Below are 14,288 nucleotides of genomic sequence, written 5' to 3'. Positions count from 1 at the left end.
TACTAAAATTAAACATTAATAAAGAACATTCACAAGCAGAACAAAAAGCCCCATTTCCAGCTAAAAATGAGAACATTTATATTTATTTTCAATAATAAATTTTAAAAAAAATTCATTTCCATTCTTTTTCTTCTTTCGCGTCTCTCATCCACAGGTAACAATTCCACTGCAGTCATTTTCTAATAAAACAAAATGCATCACGAATATTAATAACTGTCATGAGAATCGTAACGATAATGCTGAAGAGAATGATATTCATACAACAAATAACAACAATAGCAGTGCTAAAAACAATAATAAAAGTATCATAAGTGACGTTCTACATGCGGTTAAAACAAATCAAACACAAATGAGCATAACACCGGGTTCATCGAATGATTCCATATTAAAAAGTATCGATGAGGACAATAAATCAACAAGTTCGTCTGTGTCAACATCGTCGGCATTTGAGGACTCAACAAATTTATATTCAGAAAAGTCTGAAAGTTCGATTAGTTCCATAAATAAAATTAATGAAGTGTGTAAGCTAATCGAGTCGAATACAAAAATTGAGAATGATGTTGATGATGCACTTGAGGTGTTAAGCTCATATGATAATGATAGTGGTAATGATGAGTTTGATGAGAAAGGATTTAATAGCTTTAGTTATAGTTCGTCTGACTCGAGATGTATTGATAAGGGATTTAAAAATTATTACAATAGTTTGCCATTGATGAGAGTTAAAAAGAATAATAATAATAATCAAGGCAGTAACAATACGACAACACAATTTAATTCCATAAAACGTCAACGACATTATGTTGATGGATCAATGGAGCAAGAGCCATTTCATGATGATATTAAAGTTATTAGTCAACCATCGCCATCGCCAAGCTCATGGTCGAGTGACTCTAATATGATACAACAACAAAATTTATCAACAAAATCCAGTTCCGTTCCAATGCTTGTAAGGCGCGATCAATTTCTTGAGGATTTTAACAAATTAACGGTAAGTCCAATTCGATTGATTCTTATTCCATCTATCTTGATTTATTGATTTGATTGTACACACGTACACACATGACATTCACTCATTATTATTTTGTTGTGAGGCGGCCTGACTGCCTGCTTTTTATGCGAACCGACAATTTTCGCATCACACAAAAAATCAATTTCTTTCTTTTATATCTGCTTACTCACTTAATATCTCCTTACTTACTTAGTTACTTGATGATTATTTCTCTTGTTCTTTTTTTTTCATTTCACATCCAACAACAACAACAAATAGGTCTTGCGGAATTCGCGGTCACAAAGCGATCGCTATCTTTGTGGTGAGTATTTGTTTTTTTTTTATTTATTTTTGCTTTTTTTTTCAATTTCCCTCCGCAATCATCGACATCATTATGGATTATTGTGATATTTTTTTTATAGTATATCCATTTTAAAATTGATTTGTGATCGAGAGTGACTAGAGAATTTTGAAATTTGTCATGAAAGAAGTCGTTTGAAGTGTCGGAAGATGTCGATTGGAGATTTTTCTGTGATTTTTTTTTTCTTTTTGAGGTTATGCTTGTTTGGTTAATGTGATTTAGAAAGGTATTAGATCAATTTAGGTTAAAAGTGCTAAAATTAGTAGTGCTTAATAAAATAAGTGATCTTAATTCAGGAGTGCTGAATAAGCTGAATTCAGAAGTGCTGAATTAGCTGAATTCATCAGTGCTGAATAGGCTGAATTCAGCAGTGATGAATAGGCTGAATTTAGAATTGCTAAATGAGCTGTTGCGTGGAAGACCAAAGAATTCCTGGATTGCATGTGTTGAAAAGGACGCTAGAGTCCTTAATATCCCGAACTGGCAGAAGGTTTCGAAGGATAGAGCTGTCTTCAGACATTCCCTACGCGCGGCAATGGGCCCTCGTGCGCCCCAGCCAAGGAAGTAAGTAAGTAAATGAGCTGAATTCAAAAGTGCTGAATGAACTTAGCTCAACAATGCTTAATAAACTGAATTCAGCAATGCTGATTGAGCTGAATTCAGCAGTGCTGAATAAGCTGAATTTACAATTGCAAAATGAGCTGAATTTAGCATTGCTGACTGAGACTAATCAGAGAAATACAGCTTTCTATGCTAATACAAAACATCACAGATACTTAAAATTGCTTAAATTCCTGAAAAGTCAAGTCATTAATGCAAGAATGTCAGACACCTCTCGCTTTCCATCATAAAAAAAAGTTTCAGCAATCATGCAAATTTCTTTCAATTATAACCAAAACCTCAATATTCCACTCAACACCTCACTCATTGCATTATAAAAATCCTAAATACATATTTTAAAAATATCGATCTGCATGTTTGTTTTCACTGCTGATTATATTTTATTATTTTATATTTGTTCATCTACTCCTCCTTCATTTGCTCATATTATATTATTTGCCAATAAAAGAATAAATAATTTGCTTGTATTTTACAAGCATAAATTGGACGAGAACTTCAGAATTAATTGGATTTTAATGTTATTTTCATTATGACTAAATTTATAAATCTGATTTTTATTGAATTCGCGATTTTTATTGAGCAGCAAAATTATTGAGGGAACTTCTTGAGTAAGGCAGAAATTACCGAATGCCGATAATCAGTGAAAGTTGTGCGAATAACGTGATTCATTTTAAGGGAGATAATTGAATATTTAATGATATATTATGCAGTAATTGTTAAGGAGGCGCACATGGCTTTTGCAAAAATAAATTACTGGGTGGTTGCTTTAAACTTCATTTGTAATGCTTTTTAAAGAGCTTATCGATAGATTGTATTGAAGATTTGGATATAATATATTTGAAGTTTAACATTTATGTGCAATAAGTACTTGTGGGTTAGGATTTGAACAACAGTTTGAAGTAGCTATAATGGGTAGCTGAAGAGGTTAGGATGATTTGTTGTATAGCCTTGCTACTCAGTGGATTTGTGAAATTTGCACTTTTTGAAAATAGTGATTAATTTAGCAGAGGTAAATGTACTGAACTTAGCAATGCCAGTTTTGGATTAGCTAAATTTAGAAGCGCTGAATAAGCTGAATTCAGTGGTGCTGAATAAATTGAATTCAGCAGTGCTAAATAAATTGAATTCAGCAGTGCTAAATAAATTGAATTCAGCAGTGCTGAATTGAGCAGCCTTGAGTTGAGAAATGCGCTCTAAATGTGTATGATCTTTAGACAGTTCTCAACTCACCTTAAGCTTCTAAATATATACATTTATATTTTTCTATATCTCGCATAAATTTCAATTCAAATGGATTTTTAATCGACATCGAGAACTCTTCTTCTTTATCTCCTCATCACATATATTATTTTTTTTATCTTCATTACCAGACACATTCATTTTTGATATTTTTTATTATGTATAATATTGCCTTTTTTCTACTCTTCTGGACTGTAAAGATGTGAACTTTAATGTTCTTGTAATCATTATTACTATCATTATTATTATCGACATATCTTTTTAACTTATTTTTCTGATATGAACATGCAAATATTAAAATAGATGGTGGAATGGATTTAAATTACAATCTGAAATTGAAGTTTATGGAAAGATGAAGTTGTTGGTTTGAAGATAAGTATGGCGCATTTGTAGGAGAATTTAGTTCAATTTTTGAAACAAAATCAATATTTTTATAGCAAATTTGAACAAAATAATGAACTTTTATAGTAAAGTTTGAAAAAATTATAGTAAAATTATAGCAAGTTTGAAAATAGACAAATTTTGAATTAAAATTATAGATAATTTTAAAATTCATAATAATTTTGAAGTTAAATTATACCAAAGCTGGAAAAATTATAGCAAAATTATAGGAAGTCTCAAAAAAATTATAGCAACTTTAAAAAATTATAGGAAGTATGGAAATTCAAAATGTCAAATATTTCCACACTAAACAATAAGCATCTCTCACAATAAAAGCAGCTACAAAAAGAGATATCGATAATATAAGGCAACAAAGTAACAATAAGACATGCATAAGTCAGATATTATGTGTGCATAGATCTATCATAGGAAAAATGGAAGTAAAGATGAAAGAAAATATTGCGAAAAGGAAGACTTTTATTTTCACGTACAGCATGCAATGTCTAATTTGCGTGATTAAAATCGCAACATTGTTGCTCTTTTGGAGTGAAAATAAAAAAATTATAATATTTATTCAATCAAGTTGCAATATCATGGGATGTTTATGGGTACATTAATAAGCATGTTTGTTTTTTATTAGTGTTAAAGTTCATTATAAATTTTTTTTTATTGAGTAAGCACGGAAACATTAATAAATAATGCGGTAAATTTTTGAGTGATAATAATTTAAAGATTTATTGTGAAATCCGGATGTTGGGTGGCTGAAAATATTGACAGTAAATTGAATTTATGGTCAATTTTATGGCATTTTAAGTCAAATTATGATAGTTTGGGTGATTAGGTAGCAGCTATTAATATTGATAGATGAAAGGAAACGTGTTAGTTGTTGCTGTTTGCGTAATTACTGGAATCGGCTTTATTTGTTGAATATGGTGAGCTTAGCTGAATTAGCTAAATTGGCTGAATTCAGCAACATATACCAAACATCCTTAGTTTAGCTAAATTTGCTGTATTCACCATACTTCCTGATTTCAGCTGAGTTTGCTGAATTCAGCCTAATTTGCTGAATTGCTGAACTACTTGATTTCAGCTGAATTTGCTGAATTCAGTCAAATTTGTTGAACTTCTGGTATTCAACTGAGTTTGTTGAATACAGCTTAATTTGCTGAACTTCTTGATATGTGCTGAGTTTGCTGAATTTAGCAAAATTCGCTGAATTTCTTGATGTAAGCTGAATTTGCTGAATCCAACTAAACTTGCTGAATTAGCATAACTTGTCAACCTCACCTAAATTTGCTTCATGTACTCCAGACTGTTGCCAAACACGATTCGAATCAGTTGAGCTCATAAAATCCGCATAATTACATCCAATCCTTACCTCAAAAGTCTCAAAATATCATCTATCCATTATCATAAACCCCCAGACAAATTAATTTAAATCCTCATTAAAATTCAATTCATCCCCTGATGACAAAAGACTTTCTAATATAAAATGGAGCCACACTTGTCAACCTCTTCTCATCACATCTTAGTCGTCCCTCATCTCATAATGTCTATTTAGCGAAATTCTAAAAATAAGCAATAGTGGAGCTAAATAGTCGAGTGATGGGTGTGGGGTTAGTAAATTTAAATAAAATCAATATGAGACCATGCGTTGCTGAAAATAGACAAAATTGGACTAATCACTTTTTTGAAGTCTTCTTGACTGGAAAAACTAAAGAAAAAGAATTTTTTGTGTAAAAATAGAACTGGTTGACATTTATTAAATCATTGTTGTAGACCCATAGAAATATGACGACATTTCCATTTAATCCAATTTACATTACAAAAGCCCCACAAGTACTATGTCATCGTATTTGATCCCTGAATTTTATTTTAAAATTAATTTTCATCCTCCTTTTTTGCTTTTTGTATTTTCTATTTTTAAGGGTTAAAAAAGAGCTTTTTTTATGCTGTAACAGAATCATACAAATTAGATACTGTGCGCTCTACAAATTAATCCTATAGAATTTTAACATTTTTAGTACAAATTGAGTCATGTTCTCTTCTTTCTTTTTTGATATACAAAACACATCCATCATTGTTTTCTGTGATATGTTTTTTATGCTGCCACAGAATTGTTATGTAATTTTGTGTTGTAAGTAGGGAAGTTGAGGTCCATAGAGCGCATTTTTAAAATCACTGAATTTGCTGAATTAATCCTTTTAAAATTGCTGAATTCGCTGAATTGAACTTGCTGAATTGATTTTGCTGAACTCCCTGAATGAAACTTGCTGAATTCGATGAATTGAAATTGCTGAATTTTCTGAATTGAACATTTCTGAATTGAATTAAACTTGCTGAATTCGCTGAATTGAACTTGATGAATTCACAGAATTGAACTTGCTGAATTAGCTGAATTGAGCTTGCTGAATTCGCTGAATTGAACTTGCTGATTTCGTTGAATTGAACTTGCTGAATTCGCTGAATTGAACTTGCTAAATTCACTGAATTGATCATGCTGAATTCACTGAATTGAACTTGCTAAATTCACTGAATTGATCTTGCTGAATTCGCTGAATTGAACTTGCTGAATTCGCTGAATTGAACTTGCTAAATTCACTGAATTGATCTTGCTGAATTCGCTGAATTGAACTTGCTGAATTCGCTGAATTGAACTTGCTGAATTCAACTTATTTACCTGCTTGATTAAGCTTTTTATTCTCAAGTTTACCATCATTCGCGCGTCTCTGATATGTCGCGAGTCATCCAACTATCTCATAACCATCCAATCTCATCTACATCACCTAACAATACAGCTCCATTGTATCAATATTCAACCTCAATCCTCTCAAAACTATTGAACTTTATCATTTTTTTTTTTGCGTTACGAAATATATCAAATCAGTCAGCAAATATTGAATCCCATCAAGCACACTTGTCCATAGCTGATGCTCTTATGGATTTTGTTTTTTTTTTGCAATGACGATGCTGTCATTTGATAGAGAGATCGGATAACATTGAAAATTGAAAGCTTTCCTATCTGTCATTTCCTATGCATAGCTGTTGCTGTTGCTTCTGCTTTTTATGGATGCTTATTTGCAAAAAAAAAATGTATAAACTCTTTTATTATTCGATGATATAACAATTCTCTTGATGTCATCGCTCATGAATTTGATACAAAAGAAGTGATGGATTTATAGAATTCGATGATGGGAATTGAATGTTGTAGTGAGGAATGTGGGAAATTTTGAAATTGTCAAAGGCGTTATGTAATTATATTTTTGAATATTTTTTGGCCGTTAAATTTTGTGTCACTCCGTCACTTATGTCGCTCCCACATGAAGTAGGCTCCGCAATTTGTGTCGCTACCACATGAAGTAGGCTCCGCCACTTGTGTCGCAACCACATGAAGTAGGCTTCGTCACATGTGTCGCTATCACATGATGTAGGCTCCGTCACTTGTGTCGCTACCACATGAAGAAGGCTTCGCTACTTATGTCGCTACCACATGAAGTAGGCTCCGCCACTTATGTCGCTGCCACATGAAATAGGCTCCACCACTTGTGTTGCTACCACATGCCACTTGTGTCGCTCAGCTGAATATTGCAACCGAATTTAAAATTCAAATCCAAAAAAGTCGTTAAACATTTAAATTCACAAGCCCATTTCCCATCATCCATAATTCATATTAAATTCTATCACATCGTGTCTTATCGTGCATGAAAATGTCCCATAAAAATCCCTTCGATGACCTATATTTTATAAATTTATATAAAACAATAATAGTAAGAAGATTAAACCACAAAGGAAGTAGAGCTGGGCAAAGAGAGCAAGAGAGAGAATGTCTTTTTACATTTGAATAATTTCATTAAAGGTAGATTGAATCGATATCTGGATAGAAATGGATGGAAAAGATAATAGAATGATTCAGGCTCTCATTTAACCTTTCTTTGAAATGGATATCTGCAAAAGGCAAGAATTAATGAAATTATTTATGAATAATATCTGTTGCTGAAAAATGGGTTCTCAGTTTTGTGCTGGATATGATGACGTTATTTTTAATGGTCAAAAGGCGCATGAACTGAAAATTGCCGAACACTCAAAAGCATATTTGAAGCTTTACATTTAAATTTAATCGTTCGTTCACTCGTGTCACTCTCAATGAAGTCTAACATTCAATATAATGATGATGTATATGAGGGATGTACCACACCATTCCACATAAAAATGTTTGTGCTATACTTGATTGTGAGTTTGGAGCATGTGAGAGAGTTATTTGAGTCGGTTTGGGTGAGTTTTTGGTGAATTTTGAGGTTAAATTGTGCTTTATGCTGGGAAAATGTGTTAAGTTAGGCTTTTGCCATCTAATTGAAGAATTTTTTGTTGAAATTTCATCAAAAAGTTGCTTAGTTAAGGAATAAACAGCAAAAAATTCTTAAATATGGAGAAAAAAATAGGATTGTGTCTTGGCTAAAACTAGAGTTGTTTGTGTCTTGAATAATTTTAGAATTAATTCAGCTATAGAAAAATTAAGAATTATCTGTGGCTTGGGTAACTTTAGACTTAATTGTGTCTTTGATACCAAATTTAAATCCTAAAAAACCGTTGCAATATCACAAAACCCTCAAAAAATGCGTCAGTGACTGAAACTTTCACTTTTATGTCCCAAAAAAAAATTATTCTAAATGCACATCAAGCGAGCACATAGATGAATCGTTTTAAATTATATTTGAAACACATTGTTGTTTTTATTCTCATTAAATATCAATCTTTATGGCATTACATGATTGTCTCCCCATTTCGGGGTGGGTTGCTGTGGTGGTTGATTTGGTGGCAATATTTTACTTACATTTTCTTTCCTCTGTGACACTGATGCTTACGATGATGATGATGATGATGATGTATACCCTATTTGCTCCATACGATTTTGCTATGAGAACGTTTTGTGATGCGGTTGTGAACGGTCGTGCAGAAAAAATTTAAAATTTCTTCAATTTCTTTACTTAATTTTTTCGGATATACTTTGTTTGACTAACTTGATCTCAATTCATCTCGTGATTGTGAAAATCTCAAATTTGTTTATTTTTTTGGATCTATCTTGTGTTTTTCGGGGAAGCAAGTGCTTTGTGATGCAATTAAGAGGAACAAACAAATAAATAAAAAAGTGAAAAGAACATTCTGTGTGGATTTATTATTTTTAAATTGTAATTATAGCCCTTTTTTCAGTTTAGAAATTCAATTTACGAAAGATTCTTTCTTTTTCTTTTTTGTGTAAACAGTTATAGTGGAAGTGAGGATTTGTTCACTTGATCGGAATTAGATGTTTTTTTCTGGAAATGCATATTGTGTGATGATGCAATTGATTGTTTAAAATTTAGAAATATGAGGGTGTTAATGATATATTAGATAGAGAGGGGGGACTAGAGGAAGTTTTTGTGTATTTTTCTTATGCTGTATGCTTTTTAAGAAGGTTTACTATAGGAAATTAACAAAATAAAGATTCAATGAAGGTTTAACGGTTTTATTAAATCAAAATTTGAATTTTCATCGGTAAAATGTGTCTTGACTAAGTTCAAAATTTGAACTTTAATCGTTAAAATATGTCCCGACTGTTAAGAAATAATATTTCACCTTTAAACTGTGTCTCAACTGAGACCAAAATGCAAATTTTTGCTCACAAATGTGTCCTAACTAAGATCAAAATGTGTCTTTACTTATATATAATTTGAAATATTGTCGTTGGATGTGCATCAATTAAAATGAAAGTTGAATCATAATGTTAAACTGGTCTCAATTAAGATCAAAAACTGAACAAAAATTGCTCAAATGTGTCCCAACTAATTTTTTTGTGTCTTGACTAAACTTGACTTTTCAAACTAAAACATAGTTTGAAAATTTGTCACTAAATGTAAATTAAATAACTAAAATTTGAACTCAAAATGCTCAAACGTGTCTTGACTAAATATTGTTTGTGTCTTGGCTAAATTTAAATTTTTAAACAGTTCTATTTGAATCTTAACGAATATTTAAATTTTCCAAATTGAAAACCCTAAAACTCTACACACACATCAAATTTATTCAAAAAATTCACCTAATCAAATTCAAATTTAATTTACATGTAGATTATTCAAGCTTAACCCAGTTTAATGATATCAAATTTACTCCACAAAATGATGTTTAAAATAACTCATGTAAAGCAACCGCAAAAGAATATTTTCTTGTCACCGCCCGCAAACAGCATGTGTTCTAACATGACTTTGCAAAAAATATTACAATAAAAAATTTGCAACAATGTAGTCACAAAAAGCGATCACTTTAGAATCTCAAATTATGACAAAATACTCTCAATACTTCAAATCTATCACATTTCAATCAATGCCGACCGAAAAAAAGGCAGCAATTGATATTGGAGAAATTTACAAAACTATTAAGTCAGAAAATGAATAAATTGAATTGAAATGTGAATAAACTGAGTGATTTGTGACTGATTATTTCTGCAACAGTAGCTTGATATGAACTCGACATGACATTTTGTGCAAAACAATCACGAAGAATCAGTATTAGAGCTTATTGATGTGTTGTTAGTCATAGACTTTGATATGAGTCAGTTATGTTGGGTAGCTCACGATACTGTAGAAGCTTCTGAAGGTAATTTACATCCACAACAATCCTCAACATCTCTGTCGTCAATTCTAAAATTAGACTCGAGATTAAAAATGGAAAGTAAAACAATGGAAATGAAAAAAAAAATTTACATATTTTTATCCATCCTCTCCAGCTCTTGACGTATTATTCTATTCAGATCTCCCTATTGTGTACGTCAAACAAACTATATGAAGCAGCAGGGGGGAGGGGGATGGGACGAGGAAGGGATTGATCCTCACTTTGGATAAATTCTTTAATTAGTTTGGATTTTTATTCTTTTTTGCTGCTTTTCCCATTCTTACCCTTCCTGGCTATGCCCCTGTTCGACCCTCCCGTCCCCTTACTCCTTCTAGTCACCCATGTAACCTACCCCCTTCCCCCATACAGAATTCAAATGTCGAACAACTTTACTTAACTTAAATAATTTAAATTCTTTAATTTTCATTCCAACTTCCTGTCCATCCTCATCCATTAAGACATTCAATAATTGATCCCATTCATAATCATCGGGGGATTGGGGAAGCCGAAGTCTGACTCCGAAGCTGACCAAATGTCAAGTGTGTACCTTCTCGTGGTATCCCCTTTTACCACCAATCACACCGCTGGCGACCGAAGCTGTGCCGGGATATGTACTCTAAAGAGTAGATTAAAATCCTACTCAAACCCTCGCTTGTAGGGTGGCAGCCCCACAAACAAGCTAGGGATAGCAGGCTTACAACTTGCTATCTCCGAACCAAACCTGTACAAAGAAAGCTACAAAAGGATATTAGGACTGGATCAACAATGACAACCCAATGCAAACGAACCCGGACAATGATTGGTCAATGGAACATAAGGACACTCTTTCAAAAAGGCATGCTGGCACAGGTGAATAAACAATTCAGCAGATATGGACTTAGTGTGCTGGGACTGAGTGAAGTGAGATGGACTGGTGCTGGTCAATTAACATCACCCTGCGGTACCCTGTTGCTGTATTCTGGTAAAGAAACCGAACACAGCGGAGGTGTTGGCATTCTCCTAAGCAAGACAATTCGAGACTCACTGCTGGAATGGGAGCCAATATCACATAGGATAATTAGAGCCAGAATACAAACGAAGTATAAGAAGCTGACGATTCTTCAGTGCTATGCTCCTACTGAAGACAAGGACTTGACGGTCAAAGAAGCTTTTTACAGCCAATTAGATCAGGCACTGGCGAAGGTTCCCAAACAGGATATAGTGGTGCTAATGGGAGATTTCAATGCCAAAGTTGGGGATTCGAATGAGGATGTGGAGCATGTTATGGGCAAGCATGGCTTAGGTGTGAGAAATGAAAACGGTGAATTACTCGTGGAACTGTGCGGTAGTCATAATTTGATGATCGGAGGCACCTTATTTCCCCATAAAGAATGTCATAAAGTCACTTGGAAATCGCCGAATCGCAGAGACCAAAATCAAATAGATCACATATGCATCAGTCGTAAATGGAGCAAAGCACTAATGGATGTCCGCAACAAACGTGGAGCCGATGTAGGTTCAGATCACCATCTAATAATCGGAAAACTTCGGTTCTATTTCAAGCGATTAAAGAAGAGCGCTAATACAAGAAGAAAGTTTTGCCTCACAAAACTGAAGTCTGCTGAAGTCAGATCCAGGTTTGTCTCCAAAGTTAAGGAAAGTACCTCGAATTGCAACAACATCTCTATTGATGAAACCCTCCTTACCTACTCTCTGGTGGAGACAGATTAAGGAAGGTATTGTGAACACCTGCAATACTGAACTAGGGATAAAGAAAGATAAACGTGAGGACTATATCCGAGAGAGTACTTGGAACGCTATTGACCAAAGGAAAGAAGTGAATGTGAAACTCCTGAACTGTAACGAGTCGAGAGCTGAGGAACTAAGCAAGCAGTATGCATTGCTGAATAAGAGAGTCAAGAGGGAAGTAAGGAATGATTGGAGACGACATCTTAATGGATTAGCAGAGAAAGCACAAACTGCTTCTGACTGTGGCAATATGAAGGACCTCTATAACACAATCAAAGAGCTTAGTGACCGGTCAGGCCGAAAGCAAGTCCCAATCAAATCTAAAGAGGGTAGAATCTTAGTCACCGTTGATGAGCAAGCGGCTAGGTGGAAGGAACATTTCGAGGAAGTCTTGAATGTCCAGCGTAATGGTATCTGCATAGAAGCGGTGGAGAATCCACCAGCTTTGCCAATCGACACGCGTCCACCTACAAAGAAGGAAATCATTGAGGCGGTAAAAAGGCTTAAAAGTGGCAAAGCAGCGGGAATGGATGAAATACCGGCAGAGGTCCTCAAAGCTGATGCTAATGTCACTGCTAATTTTCTCAAGCCACTTTTTGATGAGATTTGGTCCCTTGAGAAATATCCCGAGGAATGGAAGGAGGGATTGATTGTTAAGCTTCCCAAGAAGGGCGATTTGAGTAGCTGCAGTAACTGGAGAGGAATTTCTTATCAGTCATAAGCAAGGTGTTTATGTCGGTAATTCTACAGAGGTTGATGGACCCAATCGAGACAAGATTGAGGAAGGAGCAAGCAGGCTTTCGACCGTATAGATCGTGCATTGATCAAATCAGTACGCTGAGGATTATCGTTGAACAATCAATCGAGTGGCAATCAGCACTTTATCTCGTCTTTATTGATTACGAGAAAGCCTTCGACTCAATAGATCGGGAGTGTATCTGGACAGAATTACGTAATTTAGGTGTTCCCGAGAAGCTTATAAGGCTTATACGTGAAGCGTACGATGGATTTAGATGTAGAGTGCTACATGAGAGTGTGCAATCGGAATCTTTTGTGTCATTAACAGGAGTCAGGCAAGGTGACTTGTTATCACCATTACTTTTCCTAGTAATTATGGATAAAGTAATGCGGTCTGTGACGAGAGGCAAGCCTAGAGGGATTGTTTGGTCTTTAAATGATCGTCTTGAGGATCTTGATTACGCAGACGACGCGTGCTTGTTGACACACACACATCAAGACATGCAGGGAAAGCTCAGAGACTTGGAATTTGAATCCGCTAAAGTGGGCTTGGTCATCAATGTTAAAAAGACAGAAGAGATTCGAATCAACGCCAAAAACAATGCACCACTGTATATTGGCGATCAAACCATCAAAAGAGTTCAGCACTTTACGTACCTAGGCAGCAACGTATCAGCAGACGGCGGTACAAGGAAGGACGTTGAGCAAAGAATCCAGAAAGCACGAGGAGCATTTTCGAAGCTCTCAAATATCTGGAGATCCACCAGCATCAGCAAAGCCTTGAAGATGAAAATCTTCAATGCTTGTGTCAAGTCAGTACTGCTATATGGTTGTGAAACCTGGCTCACAACTACAGAGATACAGCAAAAGCTTCGAGTTTTTGTTAATAGCTGCTACAGGCGGATTCTCCGCATCTGGTGGACTGGGAATCCAACCGAATGGCCATCGAATCAAGCTTTATTAAGAAGAGCAGGCCAAGAAGACATCAATCGAGAAGTACAATTACGTAAATATGGCTGGATAGGTCACACACTTCGAAAACGTAATAGTGTTGTAGCTGGGGGTGAGACACAAGCTTGCTATACTGCCCTTGGTTGGAATCCACAAGGGAAAAGGCGTCCAGGTGCTCCAAGAGCAACATGGCGTAGGACGGTAATGAAAGAATGCCAGTTAGATGTCAAAACTGAGAATTTGTACAAGCTTTGTGATACAGCCAGCAACAGAGTCAGATGGAAGGCCTTTTGTAGCAACCTAGGCTCCAAGTCGGAGCATGGTTCCAGTAAGTAAGTAAGTATTCATAATCATCATCACACACTGCATTGCGTCATTCCGGTTGCAGGATTGCATATAATGTAAATAATATTAACGACATAAATCGATTGGTAAATGCTGGAGATGCAAGTTGACAGCAGCATTGCTGCAGTGAACGTATATTCCCACAGTGAACAAACCTTGCTCTACTTATGGCTGTTTAAAATAAGTTAATAATGAAATTATATATATTATTGTGGGAAAGTCTGTGAAATGGAAGGAGTTTTGAGAAGGGAAAGTTTTGGATGGAAGTTGATGAATTTGGCAGAAAAAGAG

At 34.7% G+C, this 14,288-nt stretch overlaps 1 protein-coding gene across 12 annotated transcripts in view; it reads left to right on the top strand.

Annotated features, from left to right (window-relative positions):
- The window catches only part of cv-c (crossveinless c), a 135,883-nt gene that overhangs the window by 71,284 nt on the left and 50,311 nt on the right, over positions 1-14,288 (top strand). For all 12 annotated transcript variants that reach the window (XM_070646604.1, XM_070646611.1, XM_070646609.1 and 9 more), the window contains 2 exons: positions 155-988; positions 1,268-1,310. In XM_070646604.1, the coding sequence (XP_070502705.1) occupies positions 155-988; positions 1,268-1,310 (877 nt within the window). The remainder of the gene's footprint in view (positions 1-154; positions 989-1,267; positions 1,311-14,288) is intronic.

The sequence above is a fragment of the Chironomus tepperi genome, unplaced genomic scaffold (assembly GCF_022539635.2).
Source record: "Chironomus tepperi strain 1889 unplaced genomic scaffold, CSIRO-AGI_Ctep_v1 contig_364, whole genome shotgun sequence".
Classification (NCBI taxonomy): domain Eukaryota; kingdom Metazoa; phylum Arthropoda; class Insecta; order Diptera; family Chironomidae; genus Chironomus; species Chironomus tepperi.
Note: the sequence above shows the minus strand (reverse complement) of the source record. Positions and strands in the feature narration are given on the sequence as shown.